At 38.4% G+C, this 24,572-nt stretch overlaps 1 protein-coding gene across 4 annotated transcripts in view; it reads right to left on the reverse strand.

The window, feature by feature from the left end:
* Nucleotides 1-1,058: 1,058 nt before the first annotated feature.
* ATF2 (activating transcription factor 2) overlaps nucleotides 1,059-24,572 on the reverse strand; it is a 97,128-nt gene continuing 73,614 nt past the window's right edge. For 2 of the 4 annotated variants that reach the window (XM_073305922.1, XM_073305923.1), the window contains 2 exons: nucleotides 13,470-13,575; nucleotides 1,059-4,219 (listed from right to left, as the gene is read on the reverse strand). In XM_073305922.1, the coding sequence (XP_073162023.1) occupies nucleotides 3,993-4,219; nucleotides 13,470-13,575 (333 nt within the window). In that variant the 3' untranslated portion in view covers nucleotides 1,059-3,992. Of the gene's footprint in view, nucleotides 4,220-13,461; nucleotides 13,576-17,480; nucleotides 17,642-24,572 lie in introns of those variants that run through there. The other 2 variants (XM_073305924.1, XR_012154299.1) reach the window with 2 other exon arrangements.

Raw genomic sequence — 24,572 nt, forward strand, 5'->3', positions numbered from 1 at the left:
ATCAACAGCTGAAAAAGAAATGGAAAATAAATTTTAAAATGTCTAAACTTTCAGCCATTTTGACACTGAATGTTAAAACTGTGTTTGAACCATTTTGAAATGAAACTTGACATTTCAAAATCCATTTTGTAAAGGAATTTAGCTAATTATGAAACAGTTTTGGGTTTGAACAAATTTTGTTTTGGGTTGAATGAAATGTTTTCGAGTTTTTTGTTCCTGCAAGAAAAAACAAATAAATCCAGTTTCAGTTCAAACCAAACTCCCCCACACAGTTTGGCCCCAGAACCACATACACACACAGTCAATTATTTACTTAGGTCTGACCCTGCACTCAATATTTGAATAATGGTGGTGAGTAGTGATTTTTCACATAAAACTCATGGTATTGTTTCTCTTTCCTGAGGTGGTGACTATAATTCCTATAATCAGGAAGGGAGTTTGATGAAGCAAAAGGGTATCTGAATGTCTCTGGGAGAAAAGCAAGAATAGTAAAATGTTACATTTCTCTTTATCATGTAGCCCTTGTTTGAAGCAATTTTCCTATATTAAACTTCTGTAAGAATGAATGACTACATGCAGAATTTAAATGGAATTTTCTCATCACATTTACACAAAATAATTGCGTGCGCAAATCTAGCTTCAAAGGATGCAGTCAGGTTCCTGTCTGCTTATTTTTCTGCCTCTGTATCAGCGCTCTGTGGAGAGATTTTGGGAACCATATCTCTATACCAGGGATCATCAACCTTTGGCACACAGCCCGCAGGCCAAGGGATGTGCTGGCTGCCACTTCCCAAGGCCCCCATTGGCCTGGAGAGGCGAACCACGGCCAGTGGGAGCTGCGATTGGCTGAACCTGCGCATGCAGCAGGTAAACAAACCGGCCCAGCCCGGCCCACCAGGGGACTTACCCTGGCGGGCCGTGGGACAAAGCTTACAGATCCCTGCTCTATACTTTAAGGGGTGACCCATACAGAATGCACCACTTTCAGAGTGAGCATGTAAACTTGTAATAAGCTTTCCACAAACATTTATGAGAATAAAACTTAATCAACCCAAATGTTCAGAAAAAGCAAACAAAAGGGGAACATTTTATTTTTAAATTTGAATGCTCATAATTTTTGTAGTATTTGCCCACCTCTATTTTCTACATACTTACTGTATTTATTAAGGGATTATATGAGTTAGCTGTAGATTTACATTACTTTTGTAACTTTACAGATTATTAGCTGAGAGACAAAAAAAACATTAAACTCTGCTATGGAACTCACTGCCAACAGAAATCAGGTTGAACCACATCAGTGACCTACGGGTCATGTTGTAAGACTCCTTTCTGATGTCCATCTTCCGCTCCTGGAACTAATGATGGAAGAATAATTCCTCTAAACAAAGTAGTTTGAATCCAAGGGTAGAGGAATGGAATTTGACTCCTTCTCTAGAAGACAGGGATGTTCTTCTATGTTTATCTAATGTTACACTGACACTTTAGTGGTGAGTTCCACATAAATGCTAACAACCATTAGAGAAAAAAACCCTAGAGAAAGAAGTCTGAGTACACCACTACCTTTTTAGAACAGTTGTAATTTCATTAAAATAGGAACATAATTTAAAAGATTATTCTCTGATGATTTACTCATGCAAATTGCACATAAAAGAAAACAGTACAGTTTGTGAAATGTTAAAATGTAAAGACTTGAAATGATAAGTACAGAAGTAGTGTGACACATGTATCAAAACGGAATTCATGGTTGTACAACTAATAACTGTTTTCTCTATTTGCTGAACACAGACATGTTTATTATGGTTCTTTTCCCAACCCCATTCGTTAAATGCTTACATGTCTTCTCACACCTATGTAGACTTATTTTACAGGCACAACAGTTTTATTAAAAAAAATCACTTGCATAAATAAGATAAAAAATGCCTTATTGTTTAGGAAAGAGAATGATATTGTAACCAATGAGGTTTTATCTAGTTCACCAAAATTACAATGAAACATAGTAACTGTATAGCTTTCCTGTGTAATTCACATTTTGTGCCTTTGAGATAAATTCCCTTCTCACAAGACTTATGGTATATTTTACCACTGCGGAATTTTTTAGTAACTAACTTTTTCCCCCATGAAACTGGTAAAAGTATTTAAACATATGGATTTATCAACTCAAAAATTACTTCCTTGTTTTTAAAATACAAAATATTTAGAATTCCTATTTTCACACTTACAGCACTGAAATGACATACACACAATTCAGATATGTCTTTGTCCAGTTTTGATTATAGTATGATTGTATATTATACAAATTATGTTCTTCCTCTGTATTACCAATTACATTTCATAGATTTAAAAATGAATCTCATAAGGAATTTGATAGCACTGAGATTTAAAACAGTGTAGCATGGAGAAGGAAGAGAAAATGAACTACACAACCCATTATAAATGCATTAAATCTTTGTTATATACATAATGGAATCCTGTCTTACTGCCAAAATTTGCTACTCTTTTGCTATTATACGAAGTTTTCTGACCTGAAAGCACACATCTACTTTTTTCCCCCCAACATAATCTGTTGTAAAATATTGTACTGTATTTTGAACATGAGTACAGAATCCAAATAGGTAATGGCACATTTAAAAAACTCAGTATCTTACAGACGACTGGATAATGAGAAAAAGTGTACCTACAATCATCTCATCAGAAACAAACGTACATCATGGAATGTTAGTTATCCAAATTCACACTGTAAATAACATTTTTAAACTGCAATCTATCAGCCAGCATCACATTGAAGGCATCTTTAAACATTCAAGCAAAGATTGCTGGCATAAACTACTGAACCATCCTCACACACATACGCGCACATACATGCCACATTATAATTACATTGTTTCCAAGATATGGTAGATACTGATTTTTCCACAAGGAAGGTATCAAAATTTTGCTACTAAAAGATGACAGTGCTTTCACAAGAATTAAGTACAAGTTAGCTTGCAAATACAAGACCATGATAAAGAAGAAGGGAAAAAGTGTTTAACAAAGGTTTTTTAGGCTTTTCTGGCATCCATATTCGTGTATGAGTAAACTCCTTAGTCTGTGATTCAAAAATCCACAACGTATCAAGCTAGCGATGAAAATTATTCCATATTTGATAACCCTGTATTGTACAATATCTTTTTACTGTTTTCTACTAGCCTACCAACAAAGGGTAGTTGTAGACCATTGTTTTGACAGCAGAAATAAAGCTCCCGCTTTAAAATTAAAGTGTTGAAAAAATTGGCATCAGTTTTTAAAGAAAATCTAGTTAGTAATGACCCTCATCTAGTTTAGGTATGTGCACAAAAGTACTGTATGTCCCTACACCATACTGGCCCTGTTAAACAATTTAAAAAAAAAAAACAAAACAAAAAAAAAACCAACCAAACAAAACAGTTAATTAGCTAAACAAAATGCTACACATGATACAAAGCAAACATTTTCTCCCAATGTTCTCTCTCATAATGTGCAAAACAATAAAAAGGCAAAAAGACTAAAAGCAAATGTACTATTACTGTCTTTTTCTCTTGCCTAGTGCTTTATGACCTTGCCAACATTACAAAGTCAATAGGGACTATGCAGAACTTTGGTATAAAATGTCACATAATATTACTATCACAGTCTAGGGGATGAGCTTTAATAATTCACCCCAAAGTTGGCTGAAATAATACCAAATTAAAAGTGAAATAAACCACATTGTACTTTACACACACTTTACACATTGAGCACAGAAAATAACTAGTAAATCATCTTTTTTTTTAAAAAAAAAATCCATCTTCTGCAAGGAGACTAGAAACTGCTGTTCAGTCTCCTCTTCATTTGCCCATCTTTAAAGCCAAATTTAAATTTAAATTTTAAAAATGAGTAATTTTAAGCTACATATTTTTTTAGATGGAGACTGGTCTTGATTTCCCTTTAAAGTCACAAATGTATATCTAAGAAACTGTTGCAATGCAAGTTTTTAATCAACTTCCTGAAGGCTGTGACTGGGAAGGTGGAGCCATAACGATCTGTGAAAGCACTGGCTCTGGACTCTGGTCCGCCATCTGGGTGAGAACGGACGTGGCTACGGCTTCTGCCTTGGAGGTGGAATTTACTCCATTGGAAGTGCTGACAGAACTATGCTGAATAGCTTCTGCATGTGGACTATTTGGCACTGAAATGTCTTCAGAACTGTCATCTTTATCTGCAGCTAAAGAAAAAAAATTCACTTGCTGTTTTTTCTAAAATATGCATAAAATATGTTCAGCTAACAATACGAGTCCTGTAAATAATCACAATTAATAGCACATATACAAAGACATTTTCAAAAATTTATTTTTAGTATAATTGCTATATATATATATATATATATATATATATATATATATATATATATATATATATATATATATATATATATATATATATATATATATATATATATATATATATATATATATATAAAGATGAACAGGTAACTTGGTTCGTATTTTTTGATAAACAAAACCAGGATAGAAAGTTAGAATATTTATGGACACAGGTACATTTTCAAATGATTATTCCCACCTATTTAAAACCACAGTTAATTTTGGTTGATTTTCCATCTAGTGCAGGAACTGATGACTACAACACCTGAGTCTAATGATGCACACATATGAGAAAAACAGTATTTATAGTCTAAATGCCACCAGCTGTTCTATAGTTATGTGAATTAATTGGATTCAGATTTTTTAAAAACCACAAGATACTGCATTTGACTAGTAATTCAGCAAGAGAATCATTCTCAGTTTGATCATTAATAATGTTTATGAAAATCACTCTCTGTAATACAGTAAATTGCTATTGCTCAGTTGGACAAGAAAGTTTTCAATATGCAAAATCTTCATTCTTTCAACAGGGTGAAATTCCATTTGTTTTGCTTAGCACTTAAATATCTGCCAATAAGAGTTAATTAATGTATGATATAAAAGTCTTTAAAAATGAGAAGACATCCAAGAACTTCTTTTGTTTGGCTTGCTCTGAATCAATGAAGTACTCAAATGAATTACCCAAACATTCCTGTCCCTAATTTTTTTGATCAGAAAATCCAAGTATTGAAAAAACAAAAAAATTTTCTTCCTGTGCAAATATAGGGTTTTTTTTTGTTTTTTTTTTTAAAAACAGAGGCACGATTTAACAGGAATTACTCTTTCAATAAATGCATCAGTTACATTTTACAACACAATCCTTTCATTTAGAACAGAGAAAGTTCATATATATATATATGGGGCATTTTAGGAGATAAGGAAGTCAATATGAGATGTGAAATCCACTTAATAGATTATCTGACAGACACATATATTTAGATGAGAACATTGTTTAGACATCAAACTTTTATTTTATGTTTATATGTGATAATTGGTAAATTAATTAGTGTTTTAATTAAATCTCTTCTTCCATTGTGTAATCTCTATTTCTGATTAGTCAGATTGTTGAACAGGCATTATTATCAAGTGACAATAAATTGAGGAACTCAGATTTTTTACCGGTAAGTGGTATCTTTCAGATAAAGTAATTTCAGTTCACAACCGGTTTTTGCTCACATAAAAATGGAAAGTTGAATGATAAATTTAACTGCAAGATTTTTTGGTACCATCCCAAGCTTCCTGGAATGTTGCTTGAGTCTCCTGCGGCAACTTCCAAAGCATTTACTTTTGCACTTAATAACTGAAATGGAGACGGACACCTGGCTAGAAGTTAAGGAGGAAAAGAGCTCCATTCTAAAATGGCGCAATCAAAATAAAGATTTTTATTGAATAGGGTATGCATAGAAAAACTGAATCCAAAACTAAAAAGGATAACAAAGACACAAACACTGTCCAAGGAAGGATACACCAAAGTTTACGATAATAACTAAGAACCTAGCACGGACAACAAAAAAACCTTGAAGGTAGATTATTGTGGGCTGAGGTTTTTTCAGTGCAGAAATACCAGTTGCAAGAATGAAAATTCACTGATGAGCAAGTCAATTCTACAACATAATGAGATCTTTATAGCAGTCCTATATCCACACTAAGAAGGGATTACTTTCAGAGACAGAAAGTAACCGTTTTACACAGTATTGCTTGAATAGAAGCAAAGTCAGACAAACATGCAAGTAGGCAGCCTTGCAAATGTATTCCAAAGAAATGTTAACTAGTATAACAGTATAAGAGTGGCCATACTGGGGCTCACCAATGGTCTATCTAGCCCAGTATCCTGTCTCTGACATCAGCCAGTGCCCAAATGCTTCAGAGGGAATGAACAGAACAGGGCAATTTCAAGTGACCCATCTCTGTCATCCAGTCCCAGCTTCTGGGAGTTGGAGGTTTAGGGACACTCAGAGAATGGGTTGGATAATAGCCATTGATGGACCAATCCTCAATGAACTTAGCTAATTTTTTTAGCCTTGTTATACTTTTGGCCTTCACAATATCCCCTGGCAATGAGTTTCATAGGTTGACTGTACATTGTGGGCAGAAGTACTTCCTTCTGTTGGTTTTAAACCTGTTACCTATTAATTTCATCAGATGACTTATAGTTCATGCGTTATGTGCACAGCTAAATAACAACTCCCTATTCACTTCTGCCATATCACTCATGATTTTTTAGACCTCTGTCATATCCCCCGTTAGTCGTCTCTTTTCTAAGATGAACAGCTCTAGTCTTAATCTTTTCTTGCATGGAAGCTGTACCATAGCCCTAATAATTTTTGTTGTCCTCTGCATCTTTTCCAATTCTAATATATCTTTTTTGAGATGGACCAACTGGAACTGCATACAGTAATTCAAGATGTGGGAATACCATGGATTTTTCAAGTGGCATTATAATATTTCTGTTTTATTATCACTTTCCTAATGGTTTCTAACATTGTTAGTTTTGGGGTGCTTTGTTTGTTTTTACTGCCACTGCACAGATGTGTTCAGGAAACTATCCATGATGACTCCTAAATTGCTTTCTTGAGTAATTAAAGCTTGTTTAGACCTCATCAGTTTGAATGTACAGTTGGGATTATTTTTTCGAAAGTGCATTACTTTGAATTTAATATTGAATTTCATCTGCCATTTTCTCACCCAGTCACCCAGTTTAGTGAGATCCTTTTAACTCTTCCCAGTCAGCTTTGGAGTTAACTAAATTGAGTAATTTTGTATTGAGGTGGCAAAATTTGCCACCTCATGTTCACCCCTTTTTCCAGATCATTTATGAATATGTTGAACAGCACAGGTCCCAGTACAGATCCATGGGGGACCCTCTATTAGTCTTTCTCCATCATGAAAGCTGACTGTTCATTTTTAACCCTTTTTTCCTATCTTTTAACCAGTTACTGACCCATGATAAGGCCTACCCTCTTATCCCATGACTATTTAGTTTGCTTAAGAGCCTTTGGTGAGGAAACTTGTCAAAGGCTTTCTGAAAGTTAAAGTACTCTGTCAACTGGATTACCCTTGTCTAAGAGATTGGTGAGCCAGGATTTCCCTTTACAAAAGCTGTGTTGACTCTTCCCCCCCAACACATCATGTTCATCTATGTGTCTGATCATTCCGTTCCCTACTACAGTTTTAACCAATTATCTGCACTGAAGTTCAGCTTACAAGCCTGTAATTTCCGGGATTGCCTCTGGAGCCTTTTCTAAAAATATGCGTTACATTAGCTACCTTCCAGTCATCTGGTACAGAGGCTGATTTAAGCAATAGGTTACATACCAGAGCTAGCAGTTCTGCAATTTCATATTTGAGTTCTTTCAGAATTCTAGGTGAATACCATTTGGTCCTGGTGACTTAACATGGTTTAATTTATCAAGGTGATCTAAAACCTGCTATACTGACACCTCAGTCAAGCACAGTTCCTCTTACTTGTCACCTAAAAAGAATGGCTTGAGTGTGGGGATCTCCTCTGCAGTGAAAACCAATGCAGAGAATTCATTTAGCTTCTCCACAATGGCCTTGTCTTCCTTGAGTGCTCCTTTAGCACCTCAATCGTCCAGTAGTCCCACTTACTCTGGCAGACTTCCTGCTTCTGATGTATTTAAACAAATAGGGTAATGTTAGTTTTTGTGTCCTTAGCTAGTTTCTCTTCAAATTCTTTCTCGGCCTCACATGTTATATTTTTACATTTGACTTGCCAATGTTTATGCGCCTTCCTATTTTCCTCAGTAGGATCTGACTTCCAGGTTTTAAACTGCGCCTTTTTGCTTCTCACCACTTTTACTCTCCACTCTTTATCCATGGTGGCATTTTTTTGGTCTTACTTTTTTTTTTTTTTAAATTTGGGATAGACATTTAGTTTGAATCTCTATTACGGTGTTTTTTTATGGAATGAGTCCTATTTCAAGAGTGCAGTGCTGACCCTTTGGAACAGACTGCTACAAAATCCCTATTAATTTAGATAGCATGTTTTTGTGGACTTTGTTCTTTTTTTTTAAATGGATGCTTCAAACATCAAAGGAGACAGAAATGGTATCAGGATAGGAGGGGAAGCTCACTGACTGGTGGCTGTTTTCACACATCTCAAAAGATCATGTGGCAAGGGAATGCAGCAAGATAAAGAAAAAGGAGATAGAACAAATGGCTTCAAAAGCTGTTCAAGTCCCTAAACAGGGCTGTAGCCACCCATGGTGGGGAGCAGGGAGGGAGGAAGGGTGGGAGAGAGAGAGAGTTTATTCATTCAGCGTGCACCATTTGGTAATGGTCACATCCTTGGTATTCCATACCCCATTTCAAGCAGTATACAAACCTCTATTGATGTAAAACCAAATAAAAAGAGAGATGCAAAGAGGTTAGAGATTTGTCCCTGAAAAATAATGGAAACTTCAATGCAATTTCCTGTATTTTACAAAATGAAGAGATTTAAAAAACAACAACATTTTATGAAACTGACAGGAGAGCTGTGAAGTGTCCCTTCTTTCTTGGAGAGACTAAGGAGGTAGTGGATGGGGCATCACTGGAGAAAAGGATGTACAATGGGGACTCCCAGCTGACAAACCTCTTCTTCCCCTGTCAGGTGCTGCTGTTACTGCTCCACCCATTGACTGAAAATACTGAAAGTCCCAGAAACTCCTCAACCTATACACCAGCTCCTTCTGCTGCTCACACTTCAGAGTCCCCTGCCTGGTGAGTCCTTCATATCACCCGCAGACAAAGGCTGGAATTAAGAACTTCCCTTTGAAGAGCAAAAAATTCTACTCAGTGGAAATATAGTGCACTTAGAGAACTACTTGACACCAAAGGAAACTTTTTTTCCTAAATCTGAAGCCAGAAATGGAGGTGGGAAATTTCCCAGGGTATAAAAAAAAAGATAGAATTGCATTCTGACACAGCTATTGAACAATTAACCTTTTATGTGCCCAGCTGTCAGGGCCAGCATCTTGAGATCCAAATGTAGGAACAGTTAAATCTGGAAGCCACCATGACAGAGTGGCATTGACAGAGTAAATTTGTCCAAATTCAGTGGTCTTGATGGGTTCTAACTAAAACTCAGGAAAAACTGCAGTCTTGGTGACTTCACAATTCTTGTAAGGCTTGCTTCATTTTGACTGTCTTCTTCATAGATAGGAGGGCTCTGCCCACGCACTTTGGAAGTGGGCTACCACGTAGACTAGAATGTGTTGGAAGTAGGGTATTTTGAAGAAATTTACAACAAGCTTTGAAGTATGGGCGAATGCCTTCTGGGTACACTAAAAAGTATTGCTACACACTCGTCAGACATCCAAATGGGAAAAAATTGCCAACACTTTCTGCCAAAGGTGTAGTCTGACTAGAGCTGGTTGAAGTTTTTTGACCAAACCTGGAGATTTGGGTCAATCAAAACATTTAGTGAATGTGTGAATTTTGCTATATTGTTTTAGTTGAAAAATTCTTTAAAAAAAAATCTGAAAATATAAACCAACATTTTCATATTTTCTAAATGAAAATTGTGATTTTTCTATTTGAAATGACTTTGTTTTAGATTTCCTTCAATTTTATTTTTAAAAGATAAAGCTCAAAAGTGAAATGTTTTGGGTCAAACAAAACACTTCACTCTTTCCAATTTTTTTTTCCTTCGAATTTTTCATTTGCTGCTTTTTTTTTCTGGAAATGCCAGCAAACCGAAAAAATCAGTTATTCACACAGTTGTGACAGCTTACATAAGGTTGGTGCAAATGCACAGAACGGACAGAGTCAAGTGCAGAGTGCAATACTGAAGATGAAGTCTCCAGAGATAAAAGCAGATACTGAGGGCGCAAGGGGACTATGGGAATATGTAGGTCAACATCTAGGCAATTCTACAGTAGCTAGAAAATTCTCTAGGGTGGTGGCTAAATCACAGAAAGGGTTGACTTATCCTGAACAATTTGTAGGCAATGGATTTACATAATTATTGTAATGGCGGGACCCCAATTGTTTCTTTACAATTAACTAGAGCAGGAATCAAAAAATGTTTGATTCAATCATGACTCAATTACAATCCCTATTTTTATTAAGTTTTATTCAAATGTGATCATCTAGCGTTCTGGAAGCTTCCTGAATCTTTACTAACAAAGAGAAGTAATGTCCTCACACCTACAATTCTCCAACTACCCTTTGCCCCTTCAAGATTATTCATCCTCCCTCATTTCTCCCCATCCTCCACACCAAGAAGAAGTTTAAGAGACTATATAGGCTTTGCAGCAGCGTATTCCTGAAACTGGGTCTGAGATGGGACTATAGATAGAAAACGTAGGGTTTAGGTTTCTCTTGTAGATTACACATACGATTTAAAAATTTTGTTTAAGGGCTTGTTCAAGAAATTTCCTAAACAACTGACCAGTAGCATATCTGCTTGGGAATGACATGAATTTATACTTGACTGACAACTCTTACATTGCTTCAGGGTTTCCTCCAAACAGCCTCATGAAATGTAATCACTTCTCTTTTTGCCTTTTCTGGTTTCTCGCCTCAGAAGCAGGTGAAAGGTACTTAAAGTAACTGGAAAATGCTAGTAAGAAAGAGGGACCTAGTACTTGTGTTTTTCACTCTATGTGAAGCAGAAGTTGTTCAAAAGATCTTTTAAAGATACCTAAATAAATGTCAAAAAATCCTGCAATGCCATTGTTTGCTTCTGCCTGTTTAAGTGCGTTTTAAGTGAAACCCCATTAAATTGTGGACCGAATTGTTAAAGTCATGTCCGCAGGATATAAATTAACTGTGTCCCAGCAGCACACAATACCTTGCACTGCAGGAGTATTCTAATTCTGCCTCTTTTATACCACACAAGATGATAAGAAACTATTTAATACTTTTTAAAAAGTTCAGCTAACATGGTCATGCTGCTGATGTACATAGGACATAACTTTGTTAATTTTTTTTTAAAGATTTGAAGTTATTTTCTATTCATGCCACAACCACAAACATTAACTAAAACCATTTTAATTGGTACTTGCTATGACTCATCATATAGTCTTGCACAAGTCACTTTATGTGTGTGTTGCCCCAATATCTGTAAAATTAAGATATTATTTAATTCTCTCAGAGATATTGTGAAGTGCTTTGGACATAACACTTATACAGAGAGAGATGAGTTTGGTGTGTATGCGCATTCTTTATCTACTTACATGTACCTAGATCATCCCCATACCATATTACTCATTATACTAATCCTGTAGATCATTATTTTGTGTGGCACTGTGCCAAAGGCTTTAAAAAAATACTAAGTGAACTATGCCTGCACGTTCCCTTCTGAACATCTTTTTATACTTATTTTAAAATGTAGTTCCTTTTTTCAAAAATAGATATTTTATCAACTTTACATTCTCTGTTCTGGTTAGCAGTGAGTTAGTTTTACTTTGTCTTTTATAATGAAGACAAGCCTAAGAACTTCAAGATCTGCAGTGATTTATAAATACTGTAGCATTTTTGCAAGTATGAAGGTCAACAGTATTACTAAACATTTAGTTTTTAGAATTTTAATGAAAAAAATCCTTAATTTGGAATTATCTGCCAGTCTATTTAAAAAATGCATACGTTTAATAATTTTTCATGCAAATCCACAGAAACACATGTATCTTCAAACTAGCAAAATTCAAGAAACCTAGCCTGTTTAGGAAAACCGTGCATGCATAATGGTATCTTCTAGTAGCTTCTATATGAAATTATGTTGTTCTGTCAGATGGGAGCCATAATGGCTTCATTCCTGCAGCAATCATTGTTAATATAAATCCCGAACATATTTCTATATGGTTCCAATTTACTCCAAGATGCTATTTTCCATCCTGTCAAAATGACTGGAGATCAAAGGACTAAGATTTATAAGCTCAAACTGACAAAATCAGTGTTCTAAATATATATGGCAACAGAGAGTTGCTAAATCTCCTGAATCTTTTAAATTAAAAAATATTGCCCATTCTGATGAAACTGCTTACAATGACTACAAGTAAAGATGGTGGCCATTAAGTTTTATCGCAAGCACCTGAGGAACTGTTTGCATGCAATACAAAATGTTCCTTTATTCTCCCGAATTACTGACACTGGCAAATTAAAATGAAGTGGCTACATATGGCTGAAACAATCTTCACATTTACAAATATCCTGAAATATCACTAAATCATAAAAACGAAAGCTGTGGGTTATATATTATGAATGTTGCCTAATGCATTCCCAGCTCAGTTATTTGTTACGAATTTGTGTACAATGGACAAAATTGGCCATTTATTCTACAACAGCAGCTGGTTCTAGCTCTGTGCATCATATCCAAAAAAAGAAGTTAGAAGTAAGAAAAGCACAATTAACTTCTAAAATGCTTCAAATGTGAAAAATTAAGTGAATAACAAACTTTATTTTACAGTTTTACTGATTTCAGTTTAACTTGAGAATTCTCAGTAAGCCCTTCACTATTAGAATCCTATTTTAAAAATTCAAAACATCTTAAATTCGTATGACAAACAACAGTTATTTTAAGTCAAAACAATCTCAGGGACAGCATACAGTAAGAGCCAGGAACCTGCATCTGATTATTTTAATGGGTTGACTGATCCTGGATGTGCTAGTAAATAAGGACAGCTGTTACCCTCCCCTCAATGGAAATCTCATTATGAAATGGAAGAAACAAGGACCTTTCATCTTACCTAAGATGATGCATTACAGAGATTGTTCACCATATACTGTCAATACTTTAATCATATATACTAGAAGCAGCTATTGCAGCTTAGAGTCCTTTAGTATTAATTTTGGGTATATACTTATAGAAAAACCAACCAAAACTATCTTTAAACTTCAGATAATCTACAACATTTTTTAAACTGAAAGCATTTAGAAAAATAATTGCAAAATATCATATATTCATTCCTGTCTTGCAATAAGCTTGCAGAATTTTATATATTAAATGTTAAATATTATAACTGCACTTCTCATTTTTAATGGTTGCTCAGTTCACTTTGGCAGTATTTCACTGTTGCAGCCTCAGGCTATAGGTAATGGAACATTACTCACTCTGATAGCCAGATTTCTTCTGCATGGCGGTTACAGGGCAATCTTTATGAGCCAGAAGAAGCTGTTTCAGCTGTGCCACTTCATTTCTCAGCAGGGTGACTTCATTCTAAAGGAGAAGAAAGTTATGCACTTTACCAGGCTCAGACTATGTGCATTTCAGAGGTATGTATTAACAGTCTTAAATTTTACAAGATCTTTGAATGCTCATTTAGGGGTAAATAAAACACAGTACACATTTCCATGGCTGCAGATGGCAAAAAAAAAAAAAAACCGAACTATTTTTGACTTTAGAACACTGTAATATTAAACTAGAGATATTACTTGTAAAAAGATTTTTTTTAATAGTATATGCCATTACATTGATTGTATTACATTTTGTAGTTAGTAGACTGCAGGTTCTACACACAGTCCAATTCACATGATCAGACTGTTTTACGTCTCTTCTGGATGATTTTGTAGGTTCTCTTTCAACCACGTAAACCTAATTTTAACCATCCACATTATAACATATGTTATAACCCCAAATATGCTCAGTGAGTGTGGAATGAATTTTTTTATAAACACATTTAGACTCTATAAAAGAGTGCCTCCCTACAAAATGTAACAGGAATGATAATAGAATAGTGATCTATTAATGTTCTGATTTTTTTTTTATAGCCATTAACAGGAAACAATCAGTATGCAAGAATCAAGTAATGGGAATGAGAACAAACGCACTGTAGGAAAGAAGAATTAATAATGATACACTCAGATGCAGTGTAACCTAGTAGAGCACTAGACTGGGACTCAGAACAACTGGATTCTGTTCCTGGCACTGTTACTAGCCTGCTGGGTAACCTTGGGCAAGTCATTTCACCTCTTCATGCCTATGTTTCCCAATCTGTAAAAAAGGGATAATGATACTGGCCCTCCTTTGTAAAGTACTTTGAACTCTACTGATGAAGAGCCTGATAACAGCTGGTATTATATTAGACAAGAATCAAAATTAAGAACAGCGTGACATTTTAGACATTAAAAATAGTTACAAACTGTCTTAAGCAACATCAAATTTTTTACAAAACATTAAGTTACCTGTCAATATTTGCTGCTCCCATATCTTTTCAAAATGTATTTTCAATGCAAGTTTTGATGGCTTAATTTTTGCATCAAACAAAAATCCTTCATAGAAATATGCATATTAAAGAGGAGTATGTTCTCACAGTAGCTTATGAAACTTGACATAGCAAAAAATTGTTCAGTTTATCAGTGTGTTACTATATTCAGTAAAAGAGGGGAATAAAGGAAAGAACAGAAGAAAATTAGGTCTGAAAGAGGTCCTTGAAGATAAAATTATGTCAAATATGGTATATATTAGCTTGGAGGTTAGAAGATTGTTCCTATTTGTGACAACCCCCCAAAATTTCAAATATTTAGGGAAATGGAATTACTGTTTTCTACCCAGCTTTATAAGTCCTGCCTCCTGGGCAGTCCACATGGCAGGTTGCCCTGGACCCCGGAAACCCCGGTGCTGGGACTCAGGTTCTCTGTCAGCCAGCCAGCCAGGCTGCTGAGGAGCCTAGGAGCTCAGGCTGATGAGCAAGCGAGTTGGTAGGAAACCAGGCAACTTTTGAAACTTGCTTTGCACACAGAGTTCCATCAGAAACCTACCCAGTTTTCAGTGGAATTTCATCAAAATTGACATTGTCCTGTGGAATGCTCCAATTTCAATGGTCAGAAATTCAGACAAAAAATGTTCATGAAATTTTTCTTGACTAGCTCTAGTAAATAGGTGATTGTCTACTGAATTGGCACAAAAGATACCTGAATAGTTCTGAGAATAGGGTATGTGAATTTAATGTTGCTGCAGAAGGAGCAGAGAGAGCTCGAGATTTTAAATTTACTTTCACTCCTCGGGGTACATCCTATGTAAATAGTAGTTTATTAATATATAAAGATAAGTTTAAAAAAAAACAAAAACAAACAAATAGTTTGGTCTCCTTTTAGGAGACGGCCATTTTGACTCCAGAGAATATTCTCAACAAGATGTAGCAATTTTAAACGTGTTGACTATTCAGCCTACATTAGATTGTGTCTTTTTGCTTTTTCCTGTCCACGTGTGTCTAATTTTTATGAAAATTAATTCTGAACAATTCCATATACTAATGGCAGATAGAAGACGAGGTGGGTAATTATCAGCATAACTCCAGAATGTTTTTAAAAGATAATGGTTGAAAAAGTATTTTATAGCCTAATCCCACGTAGTTTTTAAATTTTTTAATTTTTTTCTAATAAAAATATGGAAAATAACTCAAAACTTTTATATTTAAGCAGACTTGAAAGTGAAAGACGAAATGTCAGATTCTTTTATATAAAATTTAAAAAACTCTGGAGGTATCTAACTCAAATTAGCATCATCATTAACAAGTGAGATGATGCAAAAACACCACCAGCTAACAATGGCATATACTATATATTTATCAGTGTTTAGTGCTAACAGATACCACGCATTTGAAGTTAGTCTTACATGATTTTGATGAAAGTATGAAATTAATCATTCTTAAGTGTACCAGTGTATATGTAAGTACTTACGTTGTATACAGCATGAAGACTAATGACACACAAGTTCAAGTAAGGGTAGTCATCTGGATATTATTAGAAACCAGTTTTGGAAGGTAATGAAATCAGAATAGAGTGTAATAAAGCTAGACCCAACCTCTATATTCCCTGGCATATTTTTGCTCTGTACATAACAGTTTGAGGTTTCTTCTCCTAAATCTTCATATATAGTATTCTTTACAGAAAACAGGAAAATGGAAGGAAAACAAAGGAGGAATACTTAAACTGGTGTAATAAAAAATGAAAATTTAGATTCATGGCACCGGGCAGGTGAGCTGTCACATCACTAATGTATTCAGATACCATGACAACATCAAGAAGCTAAGTACATGGACAAATATTTGGTTAGATGCAACTAAATATGAAATACATCTTGAGCAAAGTAATAGTGATGAAATACACATTTTCTAAATTCAGAGATTTCAAAATATACTATCAGAAAGAAAATTTGTGGAGAAAAACTAAGTCTCTATTAGATTCCTCATAGCTTGTTTCAACATATCTGTATTCCCCCAGACAAAAAATACTCTCTTTCTACTTCCAATCCTCATGAGATTCAGCATGAGAACTTCTCTGGCCTGTTGTTGGTTTGAGCCAAAAGCTAACAGGTCCAGACTACATGTATTTGTATATAGTCCATGGAATGGATTAAGCATTTTTGTTGCACAAGGGTTTGGGGGTGTGTGTGTGAAAAGGCAACATCTGTGATGTGTCTGTTCAAGTCACCATAAAGAGGGAGCCATTCAGAAGGGATTACATTATAGGGAAAGTGAAAGGATTATCCTAAAGGAAACCCTATATAAAAACGGGTAAGAATGTGCGGCAAGCTCCTCACGGGCCATGCCCCCTCCCCGCCAGGAGCAGCAGCATCTGCAGGGCCCTGGGCCATCCCCCACCGCCAGGAGGAGCAGTGTCTGCTGGAGCACACTGGCCGTGACTTTTTGGTTATTGCCCTTGAGCTGTCCGTGACTTTTACTAAAAAATACCCGTGACTAAATCATAGCCTTAGTTATAGTAAAACAGACAACAGGGTATGTTTTATTGTTACAGGAATACTGTATTCTGCAATATTTCTGTAAGGCACAGAGGCAATACTTAGAATTATATATAATGTTTGAGATCTTTTAACAAGGAAACATATTGGCTGAGAAAGCCATCCACAAAAGCAAAAAGAATACAAGTTTTAAAAGATTGCATGTGTGGAGCAACTGATGTAGAAGAGCTTGTATTAAAGAAGAGACTTTGCCGGTTTAACTGAAAATATTGAATGTTATTGAGGTGATGCAAGTAATAGACATTTGTACTACATATATAATAAAATAGAATAGTTCAAAACCAAGAAAATGAAGGGTAGCAATAGGAATTATACACAACCGTTTAACTTAAGAAGGAGATAGGATACTGGACAGTACCAAGAAAGGTTAAAGTAGACTTTATTTGTATAGAAGTGTGTTTATGGGAAGCTAACAGAGAACATGCAGTAAAATATATATCATGTAGAAATTACATCAGAAAGAATATCCAGTCTCATCTTCCTATTTCTATATGTATTGTTTCGTGTCTTCATTCTAAAAACCCTGTGAAATTTAACACAACACTGTATGATACTTGAATTTAGGACAACTACTTATTAACGCTGGTGAAAGACAATTGTTTTTGTTCAATAGCTCAATACCACTTTCAGTCTTTATAAAATCAGTCTATTTTTAGAAATAGCTTAATGATGTCAACAGTAAAATTCAGCTGAGCAGGGCATTTAGCTATTAAACAAAATATGAACTATTAAACCCTAGCATGCAGTCTGTAAAACTATGCTAAGGCAAAGCTCCAAACTTATTACATTTATTATTAAATAGAACATAAGTAATCATGGGTCATTACTGCCCACTATGCTGATCAGCTGTGCCAGGCTGTCAAGTGAAGATCTATTATGGAAATGCAGGATTGATTAATGTTTTCACATAAAGTACAGTTTAATTATTTCTTTGACATTCAATTTTCTTTACAAGTCATTCTGTTCTTCACAGTTAACGGTTTTGGTATTGGCAGACGGAAAGAAATTTCTTTCCCCTGAATTCACTGTTACTGGGTTAACTCTTGACAATCTGGAAGCCAAACGCTTCTCGTATTTTTTTTTTTTAAATGAAGAAAGTCTCTAGGTGTAGATATGGGCCTAATAATGCTAACAGATAAAAGCTATAGAACAGCCACCTAAGTAAGTTTACTCTTATTAGTATAATCCCACTGACCTCAATGGGACATAAATAATGTCAACCATGTGTTTAAGTGGTTGCAGCATCAGCACAAAAGACCCAAAGTAACACAAAATTTTATCTCACTGGTGACCTGACTTGCTTTCCCATTTGTCGCAAAATTTACTTCTATTGCCAATAACATGCGACAAGCCAGATTAATGGAAATACAAGCAGTGGAGAATTAGAGAATTTTTGAGCTTCTTTTTAGATTTGTGGAGTCTAGCAAATGTTTACCAACTGTTTTCTCCAATAGCTGCCCGGTCCCTTTTAACAGCTACAAGTATTTATGGTGAGACAGCTAATTTAAATATAGATATGAGACAACTACATTACTTTCACTAAAATATCCAAAGAATTGCTATAATTTTATAATATGTCTATAAAATGGAATTTTGAACATAGATACTGAGTATAGCAAAAACAGAATTCCTTTTACAGTTAATGAAAAGCAGAAGTGTACCAGGACATTTTGCAACTATAAAGCACTAAAAAATGGTATTAAAGAAGTGGCTAGAATGAATATAGTATATAATATTTAATTAAAAGTTTTAAATTCCACCATAAATATTTGCTGTAGGCAGATATCTGGCATGGTTCTCAAGCTCAGTCATTAATAAATTGCAAACAATATGTTATTTAGCTTGTTTTAAGTTATTGGAAAATTAAAAAATAGAGAGAGTTATGGATTTAAGTTTGTGTATTAGTAAAACTTGAAAATAACTTTGATTAAGAAAAAAAACCACTTACCTTTCCATAACTGTTGTTCTTCAAGATGTGTTGCACATATCCATTCTACTGGAGGTGTGTGCATGCCCCAAGCACAGTAACTGGTAATTTTTCCCTCAGTGGTAACTGTTGGGGCAGCTCGGGCCATCTGCTCATATACTATGCCACGCTGGTACAAAGGGCCCAGCCAACCCTATGCCCCCTCAGTTCCTTCTTTCTGGCCAACTCCAATACAGAGGGGTAGGACGTCAGGTTGTGGAATGGATATGTGCAACAAATCTCAAAGAACAGTTAAAGAAAGGTAAGTAACCGTTTTTTCTTCTTCGAGTGCTTGCACACATCAATTCCTCTGTAGGTGACTCCCAAGCAGTTACATAGGAGGTGGGATTGGAGCTCATGGACATACTGACTGCAAAATAGCTCGACTGAATCAGACATTGTCCCTAGACTGCTGAGTGATGGTGTAATGAGCAAAGAACGTAAGCACAGACGACCAAGTTGCTGCTTTTAAATGTCCCGGATAGGGAACTATGCTAGGAATGCCGCTGATGACGCTTGCACTCTCATGGAGTGGGCAGTCAGGATAGCTAGTGGCGGAATACCCGCCTGCTCATAACATGTGCGAATGCACTATGTGATCCATGACCAAATTCTCTGAGCAGAGATGGGGAGACTTTTCATCCTCTCAGCTACCACTATGAACAGTTGGGTGGATTTACGAAATGGTTTGGTCCTTTCTATATAGAATGCTAGGGCATGTCTTATGTCCCGTGTGCGAAGCCACTGTTCTTCCCTATTCGCATATGGTTTCAGGTAGAAAACTGGCAGGAATATTGCCTGATTGCTATGAATCTGGAAAACCACCTTCAGGAGGAAGCTAGGGTGAAGACATAGCTGCACCTTATCCTTAAAGGATATCGTGTACAGAGGCGCAGATCTCCGAGACCCTTTTAGTCAAAGCAATGGCCACTAAAAAGCTACCTTCCATGAAAGGTATAACAAGGGGTATGTCGCCAACGGTTCAAACGGGGGACCCATAAGTTTTGATAAGACCAGGTTTAGGTCCCAGGGAGGGATGTGTTCTCACACTTGGGGTATAGTCCTTTTAGGCCCTTGAGGAAACAGACATCTCATGTTGAAAAATGAACTGGTTATCCACCCAATGGTAGAAAACAGATATGCAAGGTGCACCTTAACTGAGGAAATCACTAAACCTTGATGTTGCAGGTGTAATACATATTCAAGAAAGTCCTGCAGCAAAGACTGCATGGGTGAGACCCCCGCATTGAGAAGCCTATATGGAGAACTGCTTTCACTTTGAGAGTTAAGTAGACCTGGTGGAGGGCTTCCTGCTATGACCTAATATGACCTAATAAACCTGCTCCAAGCAAGCCAGCTCTCTGGGATTTAGCCATGGAGCTTCCAGGCCATAAACTGGAGGTAGCTGAGCTTCAGTTGAAGTAGTTGACCATGGTCCTGAAAGATCAGGTCTGTATGCAGAGGGAGCAGGATTGGAGCCACCATGGAAAGGCCTAGCAGCATCGTGAATCAGTGTGGATAGGGCCAAGCTGGGGCTATAAGAATGACCTGTACCTAGTCCCGCTTGATCTTGAGCAGAATCTTGTGCACTAGCAGGATAGGAAGGAAAGCATAGTACAGTTGACCTATCCCTGGGAGTAGGAAGGCATCCATGAGCAATCCTGGGCTGTGACCTCAAAGGGAACAGAACTGGTGACGCTTCCTGTTGCGCCTGGTTGCAAATAGGTCTACCTGGGAAGTCCCCCACTGCTGGAAAATGTCCTTTGCAATATCCGGGCAAAGAGACCACTCCTGGTGACTGGAGAAAGACCTGCTAAAGTGATCTGCTAGCTCATTCTGTGCTCTTGGAAGGTGAGAAGCCTCGAGGTAGATTGAGTGGGCTATGCAGAACTCCCACAGCTGAACTGCTTCTCGACATAGGGGACACCGGGGAAAGAGCGAGCCCCTCCCTGCCTGTTGAAACAGAACAAGGCTGCAGTGTTGTCTGTAAGAACCAACATGCTCTTGCCCGTAATGTGAGGCAAGAACACTTGACAGGCCAGGTAAACTGCCCTGAGCTCTCTGACATGGATGTGCAGTGAGAACTCTTCCGGAGAACAAAGGTCCTGAGAGTCCTGAGGGGTCCCAGGTGAGCTCCCCAGCCTAGTGCTGATGTGTCCAAGACCAGGGATATCAATGGTTTGGGCCATGAAAATGGAATGCTGGTGCAGACCACCAGTGGGGTCCAGCCACCAGTTGAAGGAGGTGAGGACCAAGGAAGGTACTGTAAGAACGGAGCCTAGATGGTGACGGTTTGGTGAGGACACCGAGGCCAGCCACGCCTGGAGGTGTCTGAGCAGTCTTGTATGCTGCACTACATACGTACCGGAGGCCATGTGAGCGAAACGCCTCAGACAATTCTGGGCAGTTGCAATTGACTGGCCCTTGAGGTGCCCTGTCAGAGGACTTAGTCACCTGAAACCGCCCTTCTGGACGGAAGGCTCAGGCCTCGGTAGAGTTGAGCACCGCTTCAATAAACTCTATCCTCTGTACCAGAGTGTAGCAGGGCAGTTACCCCGCTCCTGAAATAAGATGAGTGAGAACAACTGGGGGAAGCTGACCGAATAGCTGACCACAGGTGTGGCCAGCTCAGTCAGGGCCCAGCTGGCCCTGATAAGAGTGATGTGGGCCAGGAGCTGTGAGGAGTCTCACTATAGCCCTGGAGTGGAGAGGGCTAGTTGCCTGGGAGCAGGTACCTGAAGCAGAGCAGTGCTGTGGAAGAGCAAAGGGAGCGGGGGAGCTCCAGCCTGGTAAACCCCCAGGCTGGAGGCCTTGGTGAAGGCCTTCAAAGGTACTGTGCCTGCAGAGATACAGCCTGGGAACAGGAAAAGGCAACAGGTCCTAACCCTTTGCCAATGATGAGTGGTCATTACAGACTGCAGTTTGCCCCAGTGAGCAGGGGCTAGATGATGACTAGCAGTGGTCACTGAGGCAAGGTGGGTTTAGAGGGTTGGGGGTTCCTCTGGGAGGGGAGACCCAGAGCGTGGAGGTACTGCTGGGGCAGAACCCCGAGGTAAAGGGCACCGGGGTCCGGGAGGGACACGGAGCCAGTGGCAGGCAAGACAGCGGACATTAGGAGGTGCTCTGTATGCTGGACAGCTAATTCCAAAGACGACCAGAAAGAGGCGCCACACCGGTGAGTCATTGCATCGCTACACAGAGTGAGGGTAGATTTCTGTACATTTATTAGCAGGCCTAGGGCAATGAGGAGGATGGGATGATTTAGTTGGGGTTTGGTCCTGCTTTGAGCAGGGGGTTGGACTAAATGACCTCCTGAGGTCCCTTCCAACCCTGATATTCTATGATTCTACATGGTCCTGGACCGGCCGATGACTAGCCAGTCATCCAGGTACGGGTAGACTTGCACCCCTCACCTCCTCAGAAAGGCTGCCACTACTGCCATGCATTTTGTAAACACCCGCAGAGCTGCTGACAGGCCAAACAGGAGTAATGCGAATTGGTAGAGCGTGTGGTTCACGTGTGGAACCTGAGGAACCTTCTGTGGCCTTAGAAAATTGATACAGGGAAGTAGGCATCTCAAATTGAGCGTACCAGTCCCCAGGATCCAGGGAGGGAATAATGGAAGCCAGGGAGAGATGCGAAACTAATTTCATAGAATTATAGAATCATAGAATATCAGGGTTGGAAGGGACCCCTGAAGGTCATCTAGTCCAACCCCCTGCTCGAAGCAGGACCAATTCCCAGTTAAATCATCCCAGCCAGGGCTTTGTCAAGCCTGACCTTAAAAACCTCTAAGGAAGGAGATTCTACCACCTCCCTAGGTAACGCATTCCAGTGTTTCACCACCCTCTTAGTGAAAAAGTTTTTCCTAATATCCAATCTAAACCTCCCCCACTGCAACTTGAGACCATTACTCCTCGTTCTGTCATCTGCTACCATTGAGAACAGTCTAGAGCCATCCTCTTTGGAACCCCCTTTCAGGTAGTTGAAAGCAGCTATCAAATCCCCCCTCATTCTTCTCTTCTGCAGGCTAAACAATCCCAGCTCCCTCAGCCTCTCCTCATAAGTCATGTGTTCCAGACCCCTGCTCATTTTTGTTGCCCTTCGCTGGACTCTCTCCAATTTATCCACATCCTTCTTGTAGTGTGGGGCCCAAAACTGGACACAGTACTCCAGATGAGGCCTCACCAATGTCGAATAGAGGGGAACGATCACGTCCCTCGATCTGCTCGCTATGCCCCTACTTATACATCCCAAAATGCCATTGGCCTTCTTGGCAACAAGGGCACACTGCTGACTCATATCCAGCTTCTTGTCCACTGTCACCCCTAGGTCCTTTTCCGCAGAACTGCTGCCTAGCCATTCGGTCCCTAGTCTGTAGCGGTGCATTGGATTCTTCCATCCTAAGTGCAGGACCCTGCACTTATCCTTATTGAACCTCATCAGATTTCTTTTGGCCCAATCCTCCAATTTGTCTAGGTCCTTCTGTATCCTATCCCTCCCCTCCAGCGTATCTACCACTCCTCCCAGTTTAGTATCATCCGCAAATTTGCTGAGAGTACAATCCACACCATCCTCCAGATCATTTATGAAGATATTGAACAAAACCGGCCCCAGGACCGACCCTTGGGGCACTCCACTTGATACCGGCTGCCAACTAGACATGGAGCCATTGATCACTACCCGTTGAGCCCGACAATCTAGCCAGCTTTCTACCCACCTTATAGTGCATTCATCCAGCCCATACTTCCTTAACTTGCTGACAAGAATACTGTGGGATAGCTTGATAGCTATCAATTTCTTGATAGCTCTTTCCCCGGTGTCCCCTATGTCAATTTCTTGATAGCTGTTGAGCTAGTGAAGGTCTAGAAGGCTTTCGGAATTAAGAAACAACAGGAAGAGAACTCCTTACCCCTTAGATTTTGTTGAACCTCTTCCACGGCTACCACCCGAAGGAAATCTCCTGGGCCAAAGATTGTGAGAGGAAGGCTGGGGACGAGGGTGAAAATGAACTGTCAAGTATTTCCACTGTGATCAGCACCCAAACATTGTGTAGTGGTACAGAACCATGAACAGAAGAAGCAGGACAGGCGGTCCACAAATACAGGGTAAACCGGATCCGGAAACACAGGGACTGGTATAATGTCCTCGAGCATCCCACCAAAAGGCCGGCTTGGAATCTCCTGGGTGTGGCAGACAGTGATGCTGAGATAGCAGGGGGTGGTGATCTATACGTAAAGCTCCTGCTCCTTTTCTTCTGTGGGTCTTGACGGGCCGGTGGGTCAGAGTACCTGGAGGACTGTTGAGATTTGTAGTGCTTCCTTGAAGTTGATGGCATAAACAATCCCAGGGACATAAGGGTCGCCCTGGAGTCCTTCAGTCCATGAAGCTTCGCACCAGTCTGCCCTGAAAAGAGTGAAGCTTCCTTGAAGGGGAGATCCTGGAGGATTTGCGCAACTCCTACGCATGGTGACTGTGGAAGCCATGG

Source organism: Lepidochelys kempii, chromosome 11 (genome assembly GCF_965140265.1).
Source record: "Lepidochelys kempii isolate rLepKem1 chromosome 11, rLepKem1.hap2, whole genome shotgun sequence".
NCBI classification, from domain to species: Eukaryota; Metazoa; Chordata; order Testudines; family Cheloniidae; genus Lepidochelys; species Lepidochelys kempii.